The 18,138-nt window shown below is 42.6% G+C and overlaps 1 protein-coding gene across 1 annotated transcript in view; it reads right to left on the bottom strand.

The window, feature by feature from the left end:
* The window catches only part of RNF144B (ring finger protein 144B), a 65,036-nt gene extending 53,090 nt beyond the window's left edge, over positions 1-11,946 (bottom strand). The window contains exon 1 of the mRNA XM_081827629.1: positions 11,745-11,946. Coding sequence (XP_081683755.1) covers positions 11,745-11,909 — 165 coding nt within the window. The 5' untranslated portion in view covers positions 11,910-11,946. The remainder of the gene's footprint in view (positions 1-11,744) is intronic.
* Between the last annotated feature and the right edge of the window lie 6,192 nt (positions 11,947-18,138).

Consider the following 18,138-nt stretch of genomic DNA (forward strand, 5'->3'; position numbering starts at 1 on the left):
GCCTCTCTTCCTGGGCTTCTGCCCCAAGTGAACTTCAAGTCAAGGATCACATGGATCGAGGTCAGAGTGCTGGAATGGAAGGCAATACAGATACTTGGTGTTTTTTGTTTTTTGTTTTTTTAAGATCTATTTGAGAGACGGAGCATGAAGGCGGGAGAGGCAGAGGGAGAAGGAGAAGCAGACTCCCCGCGGAGCAGAGAGCCCGATGCAGGGCTCAATCCCAGGACCCTGAGATCGTGACCTGAGCCGAAGGCAAACGCTTAACCAACTGAGCCACCCAGGTACCCCCACAATACAGATATTTGTATGAAATCCATTTGATTCAATTTTAATGCTAAATGCTTTCAGAGCATAGTCGATCATTTTTATGCTACGGTAGCCAATGCCACCAGGGTAAGAACCATGCTTGAATTTTTCACCAATAAATCCCCCCAGTTGAGTATTCTGCTTGTCAAAGTATTTGCTGACTTGCAATTGCCCTGACCAGGCAATGAGACTTCATCAGGAACTGAGCCAGTGGTGTGTTAAAGGAAGAAAAGAGGAAGGTTCTAGAAAGAAGGAAAGACATGGAAGTGTGAAACATGTCCCATAAGAGGCAGCAGAAGGTGATCTGGACACTGTGCAACAGGACCTCAGCGTCAGCCCTAAGGAATAGGATTCAAGCAGGAGCGCGTGAAAGAATGACAGGAGCGGCATTTTGACAGCAACATTTTAAGAAATCGGACGTTAGTATCCAAATGCATAGGAAGGAGAAGTCAGGACACGAAAATACTTTTCATACTCCAGACCTCAAAATTGCAGTCTGCCATAATAAACACAGCATATGTGGATGAGGGGAGTGTTCTCCACACTCTCATCAGCCCCCCTCATTTGCTCCCTTCCAGACCATTCTCCACTCTGTGCCAGAGCCGTTCTCCCTACCCTACTCCCAAACAAATCCTTTCGGTGGCTCCATAATGCTCTTTAACAAGGTCTACAAGACCCTCTGGACATCCTCTCCAACCTCATGCTCAAGCACCCTCACACCTCCCACAATATGTTCCAGGAACGTCTCTCAGTTCAGTTTCTCGGTATGCCACCCTTCCTTGGCTCTGTGCCTTCACCTGAGGCTGCCTGTCCTCCCTGGGGAGCTCTTCCTGTCCACAGCCTCACCAACACTGCCATCAAGCAACCTCTGAGTCTTCTCTTGGTCTCAGTCGCTCAGGAAACTTTCCCTGACCTCCCCAAGTCTAGTTTAGGTAGCTTCCCTTATGCTCCCACAGCACACTGTACTTCCCTCATCAGAGGGTCTGCTTCCCACAGGAGAACCAGACTGGTTACGCCTATCCACACAGCGCCGTGGCCGGTACGTGGCCATAGCAAATGGAAAAGTAGAATCAGGATTAAGATGAGAACAGACTGGGGCGCCTGGGTGGCTCAGTTGGTTAAGCATCTGCCTTTGGCTCAGGTCATGATTTTAGGGTCCTGGGATCGAGCCCCACGTCAGGCTCCCCACTCAGCAGGGAGCCTACTTCTCCCTCTCCCTCTGCCGCTCTCCCTGCTTGTGCTCATTTGCTCTGTCAAATAAATTAATTAAAAAAAAAAAAAAAAGATGAGAACAGGCTGGGGCACCTGGGTGGCTCAGTCCGTTAAGCATCTGCCTTCAGCTCAGGTCATGATTCCGGAGTCCCAGGATCAAATCCCACATTGAGCTCTCTGCTCAGCGGGGAGTCTGCTTCTCCCTCTGCCTCTCCCCTGCTTGTGCGTGTGCGCTCTCTCTCTCTCAAATAAATAAAATCTTAAAAAAAAAAAAAGATGAGAATAGACTTACAGGAAATTGGAATAAAGATACAACTACAAAAGAATAAACAGAAAAGCTTTGGTGACTCAGTGGCTGTAAGGGAAAGTTCTCTCACTCCACTCCCACTTCTGCTGGCTCTCTGGTCATGGTTTGCATGTTTGGCCAGACTATCATATTCTAATATGTGGTATGAAAAATTAAACTTTGGCAAGGTATACTGTGGAAAAAAAAAAAAAAGAGTCTCCACAACACACCAACACAGATTGCCAACGTACCATCTTTTTATAACCTTCTTTGTGAGAAATTAAATGTTGTTCCATATTCCAGTACCGCCCCCCTTCCCTGATACCATATGCTTTCCAAAGAGAATATAGAAACACCCAAAGTACTTGTTCAACCCATGATCAAAGTCAAGAATGTTGTGCAAATAAAGCTCGTTCCAAAAGCTTGTGTCAACAAAAGGGATGGAGGGGTGGGGAATGAAGTTCTATTTATTAATATCCCCACAATGGATGGAGCACTGTGGGAAAATTTTTAATGAATAATCTTGTCCTAACAGTAAGGTAAGTCTCATTTAAATAATATAGAGCTAAGTGAGTAGAACAAAAATTAAATTTCAACCAGTTTTGTTCTGGAGAGCAGACCAGCACTAATAGGTAGAATTTATATGGAAATAGGTTTCAAATGGACATAGAAGAAAACACAGCTTAGAATTTTAAATTCTGTAGAGGTGCCTGGGCGGCTCAGTCGGTTATCCTCCTCTTGATTTCGGCTCAGCTCAGGTCATGACCTCAGGGTCCTAGGATCGAGCCCCAAGTCGGGCTCCCTGCTCAGTGGGGAGTCTGTTGGAGACTGTCTCTCTCTCTCTCTCTCCCTCTGCCCCACCCTCTGCTCGCGTGCGCTCTCTCAAATGAATAAATAAATCTTAAAAAAAAAAAAAAGAATTAAAATTCTGTAATTGAATAGGCAGTGTCATAGTATGTCCCACTCCCGGAGGTTTTCAAGCAAAATCTCAAGGATCACACTAAAATTAGTAGAGACCTATGTACATGCTAGCTGCATTCCAGGCACTAGACTAAATGCTTTACCCAGATTACCTATTGCAATCTTCTCTATAACCTTAGATGATTTATTATTATTCCTATATTCTATAAAAGAAAATGAAGCCTTAGACTACCCAAACACATGAGTGGCTACCATCCGCTGGTCCAAGCCAATATCACCTCTGGTCTGGATTATTGTATTGTCTTCTCACTAGTCTCCCTGCCTTCGTCCTTGCCCCTATAGTTAATGCTCTATGCAGCAGTCAGGGTGACTGCGATGGTTAATTTTATGTGTCAACCTGACCAGGCCACAGGATGCCCAGATATCTGGGTGCAACATTATTTCTAGGTGGATCTATGAGGGTGTTTCCAGATGAGACAGGTATTTAAATTGGTAGACGTAGGAAAGCAGACTGCCTCTCCACATGGGTGGGCCTCACCCGAAGAGACTGAACAGACCCACAAGGCAGAGGAAGGGAGAATTCATTCTCTCTGCCTGACTGCATGAGCTAAGACATTGGTCCTCTCCTGCCCTCAGACTGGAACTTAAACCAGTGGTTCTCCTGAGGCTAGTCTCCAGCTTGTAGGCAGGAGATCATGAGATTTCACCTCCATAATTTCATGAGCGAGTTCCTTATAATAAATCTCTTTATATATAGACACATGCATCTATATCTCATACTGGAGATATGTATATCTATCTCCAATAGATTTGCTTCTCTGGATAACCCTTATTAACACAGTGATCCATTTAAAACATGGTTAAATCGGGCACCGGGGTGGCTCAGTCAGTTAAGCATCTGCCTTCGACTCAGGTCATGATCCCAGGGTCCTGGGATCGAGCCCCACATCGGGCTCTCTGCTCAGTGGGGAGTCTGCTTCTCCCTCTCCTTCTGCCCCTCCCCCTGCTTGCTGTACCTAAACACCAAACACAATCCCAGTTTCGGACCTCCACACTGCTCCCCTCTGCCAAAAACTCTCTTTGGCCAGATACCTACACAGCTTGTTTCCCACATCCTCCAGGTCTCTGCCCAAGTAATCCCTTATCAGCAAGGCTTCCCTGACCATCCAACTGCCTCCCCTACAGCACTCGCCGTCCCCCTCACCCTGCTCTGTTTTAAGTCAGAGCCTCTATCATCATCTGACTTCCGTATTTGCTTGTCAGTACCTTTGCTTTGCACTACAACGTGAGCTGTCTGAAAACCGGGCCTTGACTCCACTGTTCACCACTAGATCTTGACCCTCAGAACTATACATAGCACAATAAATATTTTTGTATATGTGGAAGAAATGAAGCCCAAGCAACCAGATTTGAGACACAGTCTCATAGACACCGAACCAGACCAACATCCAGAAAGAGGAGCTACAACAGAGTCACTCAAGCCCACAGAGTGTGGCTTCCTTTTGCTGCCCTTTCCTCTTGCTACCTTTTACCACTTGCCTTGAATAAGTGAGTGGTGAGCACTAAAGCATGGATGAGATCATGGGTCTAGAAAGCCAACTCCTCCTTGAGTCATCCCTACTCTGTTTCTCATGCTGTTACAATTTGCTCCCACTTCTCAGATGCTATCTGTCCCGCAGCAGCTCCCTCGGTGGTGGGAAAATATAGGACCAAAATTTGCATTTCAAATCCGTGACTTCCCTGGTAAATACAAAGTCATCACAGCATGATCATCGGAACTCTCGAGTTTGAGCAGTGAGAATACTGAAGTCATTTATAAACAGTGACAGATAAAGCCACTGAAACCCTGACAAAGATAAATTCACTTTACCCATAAGATGAACCTTACACACCATACATATATTTTAGTACCAGAAACCCAACAGAATAAGAGAGGGCTTTAAACTGGCCACGTTGACTTCTGTCCATTTCATAGTACTAGAAGACAGGGGAATGCAGAGAACTGGAGAATTTGAAAGCTTCAGGAAAGGCAGGTCATGACCAGAGGAGGGGACAGAAAATTTTTGTGACCTTGCTGGCCTACGATGCCTCATGATTTCTTGCAGTTCCAGAGAATTCCCAATGAAAAAAAACTTAAAATGACGTTAGACTATACATATCAAGCCAACAAGTTACTCTATTACTATATGTTTATTGGGGAGAAGTAGCTTTTAAATAAATGATAGCTTGAGACATTTCCATCTGATCTCTTACATGCATCAGAAATGTGCTGATCTATTCACGGTTATGATTTTTTTAAGGTTTTATTTATTTTTATCATTTTTATTTTAATTCTGGTATAGTTCAGGTACAGTGTTACATTAGTTTCAGGTATACAATATAGTGATTCAAAAGCTCCATATATGACTCAGTGCTCATCGGGATAAGCGCCCTCCTTAATGCCCTTTATTTCACCCATCCCCCCCACCACCACCCCTCTAGTTTGTTCTCTAGAGTTAAAGATCTGGTTTTTTTGGTTTGTCTCTTTTTTTCCTTTATTCACATTTGTTTTGTTTCTTAAATTCCACATATGAGTGAAATCATATGGTATTTGTCTTTCTCTGACTGACTTATTTCACTTAGGATAATACTCTCTAGCTCCATCCATGTTGTTGTAAATGGCCAGATTTCATTCTTTTTGAAGGCTGAGTGATATTCCTGTGTGTGTGTGTGTGTGTGTGCATCACATCTTCTTTATCCATTCATCTATCAGTGGACACTTGGACTGCTTCCATAGTTTGGCTATTGTAAATAACGCCTCAATAAACATAGGGTCCATATCCTTTCAAATTAGTGTTTTCATACTCTTTGGGTAAATACCCTCTTCTGTTCACTTTTAAAGTTACATTGCTTTTCCTCTAAGTCCTACTTCTACCTCTTCGGTTGAAGCACCCAGCCATCAGCCAATCTTTGGACAAATCCAACAGAGAAACCTCTCTCTCTATCCTAATTGCGAGTCTGTGGGTGTCTCAGAATAGTAGTAAGGCTGAAATCACCTATATAACCATCTTTTTATAAAAGGCTAATGAGGAAGACAGTCAAGTCTTTACAGGACTTCCTTTCTCTAAAGCAGTTATGAAACACAGAACAGCTCAGCATACTGACGGAACTTGGGAAAGAAAGGAGTAACAATGCCAACTTACCAGAGACTTGGCACTGCGCTAGGGTCTGCACTGGGGTTCCCACCTGATGCCTCCCACAACGCTCTCAGATCGCCATGATCCTCCCCTACCTCCCTCCACCCTCCAGGAGAGGACATTAAGGTTCAGAGAAGCCAAGGATCTGGCCCAAAGTCACACTCATGGATGGCGAAGCCTGCCCCTGAGCCTCAGGGGTCTCCCTCCCTCCAAATCTGCGTGGTTCACCACCACTGGAAAGGGAACATGGAGGTGGTAGTAGAAAGACAGCATTCCTTCCGAAATCCTACCATAGATACCGTAGATTAGAATCCAGGAAAGAACCACTGCAGGTTCTCAGCTTCCTTTGAAAGTTACCACCCCGTGTGGGCACACACATGAGCACAAGTAACGCAAATACACACACACACACACACACACACGCATGCACCAGCGCACGCACGCACTGCAACTCTTTCCAAACTGTAAACGTCTCCCAGGCCGTATGTGGGCTTTTCTTAAAGGTCACTCAACAGGCCCCAAGGAAAAGAAGGGCTTGGTCTAAAAAGTTTTATATTTCCTCTCACTTTTTTAAACATTGGAAAATCCATTTGGCTCACAGAAATGAATAGTAAAAGGAGTTCTAACTACTTAGAGCCAACAAAATGTAATGGAAAAAAGGCAAGAATATGGCTGGACGTTATTTTCTTTTTGCTCAGCACATCCTGTCTGTAATCTGAAAGGTAAATAGGCCATGCCCAACATACCGACTCTTTTCAGGTGAAATTATCTAGGTTATGAAAACAAGCAACAACTGTTTCCATTATTCTTTAATTCGTGGCGGACAGAAATACCTTCCAAAATAAATCAGAGAGGCAAAAGTTGCTCATCAGGGAGCAAACCTACAAATTTTCCCTCCTTTGATAACTGACTTTTGTGAATTTTTTTTTCTTCCACTTGAATTATAATGGTGTGGTATTATCTGAAAGAGTATGGTGCAAATGCCAGAAAAGGAAATTTTGAATTTTCATGTTTGGGTTATTTAAATCCACAGGAGAAAGGGAGAAAGAGAGAGAAGGGAGGAGAGAGAGATTTTGCATACCATTAGTTAGCAGACTAACATCGCTGAGATACTTACCCTTCAAGGGCAAGAACAAGTAATTTCGCAACACCTCTCTCCATAACCCCAAAATATCAACTTCTTTGGCTCCATAATGCACCTCATGATCTATGAGTTCAGTCATGCTAATGAGAGCTATACCCATTTCTGTCCCGTACAGACTTCCTTGCTTTATACTACACTCTCTTCTGTATATTAAAGCTGAGCAAACAGTCTAACAGAAACCACCCTCAGAAACAGAACACACGAAGTTTCCTTTAACAAGAAACTAGCTATACTGATGGAGTATCTGAAGCAACATCCATCACATTCTGTTCTCTGGATGTCATTTAAATCAAGAATTACCTACACGTAAATGATTTAAAGCAGCATTTTCCAGTGCACAAATTGTGGGAAAGTTAATGGGTATTCAACTAAAAAGGTGGCATGGTCAAATGGAAATGCCTCCTCAGGAGAAGTTAAACAGGGTCCCCTTGCTTTTCTTTTAACCACAAGATTTCACAGAGCCTCTCGAGTGCATTATGTCCCTTCTAAGAAGAGAAAGCGAGAACATACCAGTTTCTGAGCTAATCTGACCACGGAACACTCTACTCAAGGATCACTCTGTTTCACAGAGCTGGAGGTCCATAGAACACATGTGGGTTGGGGGCACCTATTTAAAGGCCAGATCTCCCGAAAGATAAGGAATGAGCTGGCTCACATCCAATGGTCAAGTCAGACACTCCACATCTCTCCATACTGCTTCCCCAGGGCACACTGATCTTGGAAACAAAGAATTTAAGCTCACTGCAACCTGGTCAGGGATACTTCTTAGGGAAAACAGGACAAGGATAAAAGGTATAAAAAGCTTTATTAAATCTATGAAAGTAAGGGCACCTGGGTGGCTCGGTCATTAAGTGTCTGCCTTCGGCTCAGGTCATGATCCCAGGGTCCTGGGATCGAGCCCCACATCGGGCTCCCTGCTCAGTGGGAAGCCTGCTTCTCCCTCTCCCACTCCCCCTGCTTGTGTTCCCTCTCTTGCTGTGTCTCTGTCAAATAAATAAATAAAATCTTTAAAAATAATAATAATAAATCTATGAAAGTATACTGGATCCAGCAGGAGGACCATTCCATGTGGTCACCCTCCTAATGAGGAGGGGAGGGAGAACTATCTCAGCAAAACTATTTTAAAGACACAGAATGCAAAAGATGCCTTTCCCAGCCAATAATTAGGAGATGTCATCCAATCATATTTAAAGCTGGAAATTAGTAGTATATGCCCTATTAAAAAATGTCACACGGGGCCCCTGGGTGGCTCAGTTGGTTAATTGTCTGCCTTTGGCTCAGGGCATGATCTCACGGTCCTGGGATCGAGCCCCTGAGTCGGGCTCCCTGCTCAGTGGGGAGTGTTTCTCCCTCTACCTCTGCCCCTCGCCTCTGCTCATGCTGTCTCCGTCTCTCGCTCTCTCAAATAAATATATAAAATCTTCAAAAAACAAAGTCACAAATTTCTTCTCAGCCTTGAAAACACAAAACACACTTGGTATCTTTAATATCAATATTTAATACCTAATATTTAAGTGCAAAATAAAATCTGGGGGATCAGACACATCCTTTAATAGCTTTTTAAAAGAATAAAAGGTCTAAACAATGAAAAGTTAGAGTAGTATTTCAGGTGAGTCTGATGCCTATTGCAAATTTACAGACACTAATGTAATCAAGTACATGCAGCTTACTGTTTTGGTAGATCACAGGGAATGAGGTATCAGGAAGCCAGGGAAGGTTAATGTTTATAGGCACAAAAAGTTCCAGACTTGGAGGGATATCAAAAATACCAAGCCATCTGACGCTCTGGTTTGGAGCACTCCCTCCCCAACAATGAGGAAGTATGATCGCAGATGACAGAATAATCTAATTGTCCTAACGCCTACCGTCAAATTGCCAAAGGAGAACTGAGAAGCCGTTGTGGTGTTTTTAACTGGGAACTAAGAGCTCTTGCAACAATGCTTGTGACAGGATCAGATACCACGTCTGCGTCTGTGTGTGTGTGTGTGTGTGTGTGTGTGAGAGAGACGCCCGTGCACAAACTGGAATCCTGAACTGCTTAGTCTCATTGCAAAAACTCAATTCCAGATCCTGCTTTTTCAACATCAGTCACCCCGAGACAAAAATTTCCATCCTGCCTTTAACCAAGCATTGCTTCTGACTCATTTGTTTCAAGGATTAGGCAAGGGTCCGAAACATAGGTGAGAAAGTCAGAGAAATAATCCCTTCAGAGGCACGGCCCTCGGCAGCAAAGCAAAACCAAAGGAAACTGAAGCCACCCCTGGGTGACAAGGTTATTTCCTTAAGCAACACAGGCTGATGAGAAGAGGATGAACCAGCACAGATGTCAGTGAGGCCTCGGCCTGACACCCGATGAGAAATGCAACATCTCCGATCTGAGCTCCACCTCCCTAGCCCTACTCTGCTTCTTCCCGAAGCCCTATTACCCAACCCTGTATAACTCGCCCATTTATTATGTTTATTGTTTATTATGCAACTGCCTTTGATCGAATGCAATCTCCTAAGAGCAAGGATCTCTGCTGGGTTTTGTTTCTTAAACTGCTAAATCCCAGTGCCTAGAACAGTTCCTGGGACATGGTACGGCTCAGTGGGGACCAAATGATCAAAGGGATAAACAATACTACTCGCTGTCATCTTTGGATCTCAGAATTGGAGACCTGAGGGAAGGATTTTAGTCACTTTCCTTTTACCTAAAAATCATCCAAGGCTTTTCCCTACTCTAATCCTTAATCCAAAAAAAATTTTTTAATTGATATACACGAGCTTGAGAACATGTCGTGTTGATTAAATTAACTAAGCAGAGGGCGCCTGGGTGGCTCAGTTGGTTGGGCGACTGCCTTCGGCTCAGGTCATGATCCTGGAGTCCCTGGATCGAGTCCCGCATCGGGCTCCCTGCTCGGCAGGGAGTCTGCTTCTCCCTCCGACCCTCCCCCCTTTCATGCTCTCTCTCTCTCTCAAATAAATAAAATTAAAAAAATCTTTAAAAAAAAAAAAATTAAGCGGAAAGAGATGGAGCAAAATTTATTTCACCTTTACTTGTTATGTTGTTTTTTTTTTTAAAGTATGCTTAGTAAACATACCTCTTGATAAATGATTCTACTTCCTTAACGATTCCTTTCTCCTTGCTCCCCTTGATGTAAGCACTGGTCACTGTAACTGAACAATTCAATTTCCTTCGCAAGTCAGGGCATTAAACCCGCCTTTGTCTGGTGATTATTATACTTTTTGTATAATAAATATTAACAGTCTGCCCATATAAAGCCCACCAAAGCAAAGATAAATGTTAAATATTGTAACTCAGGCATCAGGCCTCTGCCATGCCGAGATCCCAGCAGGCATCCTGCATGAGTCTTAATCCATCTTCAGTTTAAAAATATAGTTGATGCAAATACAAACAGGAGAGAGGCAGGTAATATAAACAGAGGAGGGACGCCTGGGTGGCTCAGTCGGTTGAGCATCCGACTCTTGGTTTCAGCTCAGGGCATGCCGTCATGGGTCGTGGCATTGAGCCCTGTGTCGGGCTCTGTGCTGGGCGTGGAGTCTGCTTGGGGTTCTCTCCCTCTGACCCTCTCCCCACCTGCGTGTTTGTTCGCTTTCTCTCTTTAAAATAAATAAAAAGAAATCTTAAATAAATAAATTTTAAGATCATCTATTTCTGGGCCTATCAATATAGGCCCAGAGTAGCTCTATCTTACCACTTCTTCATTTTCTCATGAAATACCCCAACTGGGGATCCAAACAAAAATGTGTTGAGCCCAGACGCGGGCCACGAGCATCCGTTTGCAACTCTTATTTAAAGCCTCAGCTCAGACATCACTGCCACCAGGATGTCCCTCCCACCCCCACGTGGGTGAGAGTTCCTTTGGTACATCGAGCTTCCCCTGATTTCACTAAACTTGAATGGCTCCTTCAATGTGTCCATCTTCCCTGTGGGAAGCATCTCATTCACTGCTATATTCCCAACATCCAGCAGAGTCCCTGGTACATGGTAGGAGCTCAAAAGATGTTTGAATAAATGAAAGTTTGAGTAAGACCACCTGGGTTCATGCTTCTAGCAGCCACTTCTATCAGCCTGTTTCCTATCTTCACACCTTAACCAACCAACCGTCAGGGATCCGTGTGATCAGGGTCACAGACATTGATATCAAGTGTCAGAATAAAAGAGACAAGCCCACCCCTAGAGATCTACAGGCTTCTCTTGTTTATGACAAATAAGTACCATCCGGCATATTGGGAAAATAGAAAAAAAAAAAAAAAAGAAGATATGACAAAGTCAAAGAGTTAGATCTCATGTGCTTTGTAGAAGATGAGCAAGTCTATGCAAGAAAATTCAGTAAATTGCTACCTGCTTTCTCCATCATTCAAAATGCCTTACAGATGGTAGTTAACTAAGACATGTTAGAAATATTTCTATTTTGTTCCTTGCCTAGTCCTTGAAGAACAGATTCTGCTTATTTAACCAATAATTAAATTTCACACATACATTATCCTTTGCCTCAAAACCAGTAAATACCAGATTTACCACTCAAGATACTACTTGGAAACAGATCCAAAGGTGGAAGCACTCTCCAAAACAGAAGGCTGTTGTCGCAAACCCTGGCTTCTCAGAAAGCCACGGAAGCTGGTCCTGTCCTTTCACAGTGCTCCCCCCCATCTGTTTTTTCTCACGCTCGCGATGAAAGCATCAAGGAAAACTCACAGCTGTGCAGAAGAGACAGCGGCATTCCTGGAGTGTGGTCATCTTGTCCAGGGACTGTTCGCATAGGCAGAGCTTGCAAGTGACAAGGGGAGCTGGAGCCAAGTCTCCTGCCGTCGGATTTTCAGTGCTCATGGTGAGATACTGGAACCTGTCACCTGAGCCCATCAGCCTATCCTCGGCGTTCTTCAGGTCTCCTCAATCCCTACGGGAAGGTCCAAAGCAGAAAATATTATAGTCATTCATACAGCTGAATATTATATTCATTCAACACATTTGGGCCCCACCAGGGCAAACCTTCACCTTCCATGCTGTCTAGGCACACAGCAAAGGCCTTTCTGAGAACTGTGGGCTCCAGAGCTTGGCACCTTGGCAAGGTGCTCCTGGCGTCCTGACATTTACAACCTCACCATCCTGCCTCCTCTCGTGTAAATTACAGGAATGAAAAGACCACAGGGAACAAACACACCATTTAGGAGTTGCATCGCTACAATCCAACAGATTTAAAAAAAGAGAGAGAGAGAGACACTTGAAAATAGGATATCGCTCAAAAAAATTAAACAAGGAATTACCATATGATCCAACAATTCTACTTCTCGGTGTACACCCGAGAGAACTGAAACCGGGATGCAAACACATACTTGCACACCCAGGATCCTAGCAGCATTGTTCACAACAGCCAAGAGGTGGAAACTATCCAAATGCCCATCAAGAGATGAATGGATAAACAAAATGTGATATAAACATCCAATGGATTAGTATTCAGCCTTAAAAGGGAATGAGACTCTGACACACGCTTACAGTATGAATCTTGAAGACGTTATGCTAAGTGAAATAAGCCAGACCCAAAAGGGCAAATATTGTGTGATTCCATCAATGTGAGGTACCTAACAAGTCGAATTCATAGAGAAAGAAAGTAGAAAGGTGGGGCTGGGATGGGGGAAACAGAGTTACCATTTCATGGGTACAGACTTTCTGTTTGGAATGATGACAAAGTTCTGCAAATGGATAGTGTGATGGGTGCACAAGACTGTGAGTGTGCTTCAGGCCACCAAATGACACACTTAAAATGATTGAAAGGGTAAGTTTTATGTTATGTATATTTTATACCAATAAATTTTTTTTTCAACAGGGCATCAGTGTTAATTGTGTTCCTTCACATACGTCATTTCATTTCAACTTTTGCAACCATGAGGATTATTTCCTTCATTTTATAGATGAATTGAGGTCCTAAGAAGTTAAATAATCTGCCAAAGTTCTCAGAACTTGGATATAGCAGAGCAAAATTCAAACCTCCATCTTCTGAGACCAAGCCCAGTGCCTGGTCCATTATGTCATAGCTGCCTCACAAGCGGATATTACATGGAGGGATGGAACAGGGAGAGAGAAAGGAGGAAGGGGTAAGGAGAGAGGGATAAAAAAGAGAGAAAGAGACAAAAAGCCCATGACTACAAGTACCATAAGGTCACTGAAACTGTACAGAGTGAAATCTATCTCCAAACATGGCATGACTATAGAAAGGATTTTTCTACAATGAAAAATAAAAAGTAGAGCTGAAGCCTTTCCACTTGTTTTTATTCAGATGATCTTTAAAAGAGGTAAAATAATTGTGAAAATAATCTATAGTTTGGATCATATCAAGAAATTCCATGTTCTAATTAAAGAGAAGCAAAATCCTAAAGTTCTTACTATTTTAAAAGACTGTGGCCAATTCTAATAAATTTGGCCACAGAAATCATTGTAAACAGCCTCTCCCCCTACCAGAACCAGACTCTTTCTGTCCCCATTTTTGGGCAAAAGAAATTACATGTTTGGCATTTGTTACATAGCCCCACAGTGGCTTACATCTCAACGTATAGGTACAAAAGTACAAAATCAAGGGAGGGCAAAACAAATTGGATTAGATAGAAGGAAAAAAATATCTATGAGATCTAACTGCACTATCTTAATGTCATACCAGAAAGAATCAATAGTTACTAACTCTACTAACCTGAAATATTCAAAGTTTTTCACCTACTCCCTGAGTAGTAGTAGACTGGATTAAAAATAAATTTGAATAGGAAGCTAACCAATGATTGGCTTCCATAATATTTCTTGGGAAAGGCCCAATAAGGTTCAAGACATGGTGTTCTTATTTGATTAACTATTAATGAGCTCTCATCCAAGAGCAAATCAACATGCCTATCAAATTCTGTGTTTTGAAGTTAAAAAAAAAAAATCTCTCTTTAGGGTCAATTAGGAGTAAAAATGAGTGATTTTGCCTCTCTCCTCTTCCCAGTTTATGCACAGACAACTATCACCTGTTTGCTTCTCCAAGACACTGTATTTTAACTATACTGGAATTAAAATGTTAAAACTTAATACAATTTTAGAAGGAGGAGGAGGGAGGAAGAAGAAGAAGGAAGAAGAAGAGGAAAAGAAGAAAGAAGAAAGAAGGAAGAAGGAGGAAGAAGGAAGAAGGAAGGAGGAGGAAGAAGGAGGAGGAGAAGAAGAAGAAGAAGAAGAAAGGAGAAGGAAGAAGAAGAAATGCCGCCAGTAAATGCTTCCTGAGGAGGGAAGACGGGAATGACACAGGCCGAACCACCCAACACCACAAATGTCAATTACACGAAGAGCCCATTTGGAGGAAGCGGTTATGAATAGGTAAATCCTGTTGTTCCAATCTAACAGGAGATCTAGGTATTCTTCAACAAAGTCAATTATTTCTGACAGTCTCAACCTATATTATTTTTTATTTTTTAATTTTTTAATGTAATCTCTACCCCCCAATGTGAGGTTCGAACTCATGACCCCAAGAATAAGAGTTGCGTGCACTACCGAGCCAGCCAGTTGCCTCGATCTTATTTTTTAGAAAGAGACATATAACACCTGAGAAACGAAGACATAATTGACAACTTCTTAGATTATCTCTTAGCAATAGTCTTTTGAAGGCAGAACTAGAAACTGTATTCATCGTGACCATCTGAAACATAATCTTATCTCTCGCCATATACACATTAAGTGCTCACTCCTTACTTTGTGAGTTACAAATCAAAGTTATAAAAATATAAAAATATCTACCACCTCCAAAAGTTTCCTCCTGCCCCCTTTATTTATTATTACTTGTGTGCGTGTATTTGTGGTAAGAACACTTCACATAAGATCTACCCTCTTAGCAAATGTTTAAGTATACAATATAGCATTGTTAAATAGAGGCATTATACTGTTCCCCAGGCATATATTTATCTTCTCACTCATCAAGTTGTCTACATTAAATATGTACAGCTTCTTGCCCGTCAATCATACCTCAATAAAGTAGTTTAATATATATATACAACTTTTTAAAGTATATGTTATATATAAAAATATTTTTATGACAAAAGCCTTTTCCAAAGCAGAGACCTGTCTTGTTAAAACCACAGCGACAAAAATTCCAAGCATTCCAAACAAGGCAGTGCTTGTGACTGAGACAGAGGAAGGAGGTCACATATTTCATCTCTTTGAGATGTGAGCAATCCAAAATGATTCTTCAGAAAGAAGTGATTTATTTTTCCGGGCGCCATAAACAGCAATTCCCTAAAGTGATGGCATTCAAACATTTGTCAAGCAATGGAATTCTACAAAAACACGGTCTTAAGTAAACTGCCACCATGGCAAGGAGATAAGGTGGCCCAGTGTTGGTGGAAGCAGTACCGGGAGCACTGGGCCAGGTCCCCTGGAGCTCTGCCTCAGCAGCCTCCCAGGCACCATCATGGAAGCTGGTGGCGTTGCCAGGGACAGTTGGAAACCAGCTTCTTGGTTTTTCACTCTGGGCAAAATCAATAATGAATGTTTTAAAAATGAATGGCACACAGGGAGTGCTTCATAAAGAAAAAAAGAGCATCAAACAAAAAATCCTTTCCCCGGGGACACCTAGGTGGCTCAGTCAGTTAAGCATCTGCCTTTGGCTCAGGTCATGATCCCAGGGTCCTGGGATCGGGGAGTCTGCTTCTCCCTTTGCCTGCTGCTCTCCCTGCTCATGCTCTCTCTCTCTCTCTCTCTCTCTCGCTCTCTCACAAATAAATAAAATCTTAAAAAAAAAAAAAAGGAAATCCTTTTCCCATTGATTCATTACATATAGAGCTCTTCAAACAATCATCAGGAGAATCCTGAAGTTCTCTCCCTCGAGATGTTGGTGAATGGCTCCCAGGTGTCCTAGCGGTCTTCCATTTATGTCTTATTGGGATTCCTCCATCTCTGACATGGAACCACCAATAGTAGAAACTCACCAGCCCACCCAAACCACAAGCACATGGCATGAACCTCAGAGGGGGTGTCCAGAGGAAGGTGACCACACCCCTGCAGCTCCTGAACCTTTCACAGGACTACATCTTCACAGGTACATGGACAATCCACACCCACTCCCCTCCAGGTTCCAAGAAAAGTCTTCCCATCCAGAGAGCCGGTAATTCCTTCTCACTAGCTTGCCCAACTTGTTCTGCCTCATACCTCATGTTTTACCTAAAATAAGAAAGGGACTTGAATGTTCCACACCACCCCCCCTTCCCGCTTGTTTTAAAACAGTAACAATTATAACTGCATTTATAATTATCACAAATGTGACCGAGCCTCTTATTGGGTGTCAAGAACCCAGTGAGAAAAGAATTTTGGCAGAGCACACAAGGGGTATATTGGGGGGGCGGGAAACGGACAGCTGCCTTTAGGTTTGAACTTTTTAAAGTTGGGGCAGGGTTGGGGGTGAGGGGCGGTGAGAGTGGACTTCACCCATAAGTATCACTTGCTTAAATATAAGCAGCCATGTAACAGGGCAGATGGGTTGGGGCATGCAAGCAAAGAAAGCCCCTCTAAAACATTTGATTTTGCACCAAATTACCAAGAAAGGGGAACCAGCAGTTCTACCTACCCCAACTGTCTCCGTACTATAAAGTGTTCATTATGTGAGAAGCTAGTACTATCTGATAGGAAAGAACAGAAAAGTCACTTTTCCCCTCATGTGTTTTCGTTAGAATTGCCAAGGAAAGGAATACCTCACAAACCATCCTGGAAGCACAGGATGTATAAGGAATTTTCATATTCTGCTGGCAGCCTGAAAAAGCAATCTGCTCCAAAAATGCAGAGGGTTGGAGAGCCAACATTTGAAGTATTTTTAACTAATGCAGTTTACGTCTGTTTCACTACCCAAAACCACGGCAATTATTTCATTGCACAAAAAGATAATGCAGTTGGAAGGGATAATGTTTCACCAGGATACTTATCTAGTTGTCCAGGAATTTTACACCATTCAGCAAAAACTGTAAAATTTAGATAAATGGATAAAGCACAATTAAGGAGACCAAGGGAAGGAGAAAGTGGACAAAATGAATCAACTGGATATCACCGATGTAACAGAATATTTATGTAAAAATCCAGCTGATCTGTGCTGAGGTCTTAATTCTAAACTATGCTATGAAAGTCTAAGATTTACTCAAGAACAAGGCATAAAACAGAAGAGACACATGAATACACTCAAAATGTTTACTTGCCCATGTAGGACACTGAGTCATTCCTGTGAGGTAGCTGGAATAAAAGATATGAATGCATGACTCAGGGAGGGCTAACAAAGGGAAAGGTTTTCAAGAAGGGTAGGTGCTGGGGAAGGTAAGGCTGAAGTGTCGCCTTTATAATGGAGAGATTTTCTCAGGAAGCCAATACTCCAACAGAGTAGAAAGATACAGCAATCCAGAGATTCCATCTCTGCCTTGTTAGGAAAGCTCTCCCAATACCAACTGAGAATGACATGTCAGGCAACCAGATTCTACTCAGCAAAATCTGAAAATTAGTATCGTGTTGACCTTGGCACTTCTGCCCAATACAATTATTTATTTCGCTGCTAGTTCATGTCCTTAACAGAAGCTATTAATGACTCAGATAGTACTGACTGAGTCTAGAAGTGCTGGCCATCATCAGCCAATAGCCATTTGCTGTAGTTCTACCCTAAATACAGTCTGGAATGGAAGGTAGACCAGCTGGCTGGTACAGCAGCCAGAACAGTGGGTACTAGTGTTTGGTGAGGCAAGGACTTATGGTAGACCTCCATAGTGGCCAGTGGTTCTCCTCTCTGCTTGCATCTTTGACCCACTCTGGTCATTCAAGGTCTAGAGGAACCAATACAAATCCAGTAATATCAGAAAAACAGAAATATTTTGTATCTCTTTAATTGTTTTTTAAAAGAATAATTCTCAAGGCCAATGAGTAGATGCCTGGCATCACATAAAGGACGCTTTATCATTATTTGCAAAAAATAGATTAGACATTATTCTCTAGTATAAACAAATCTAAGAAATACTTAATTCTTAGATGTGATGGAAGTAAATATTCACCTACTCGGGCCTTGTGAGTTCGCAGTATTGTTGAAGACGACTGTTTACCATTGTGCCTC

This window comes from Leptonychotes weddellii, chromosome 8, assembly GCF_054177405.1.
Source record: "Leptonychotes weddellii isolate Sample4059 chromosome 8, ASM5417740v2, whole genome shotgun sequence".
NCBI lineage: Eukaryota > Metazoa > Chordata > Mammalia > Carnivora > Phocidae > Leptonychotes > Leptonychotes weddellii.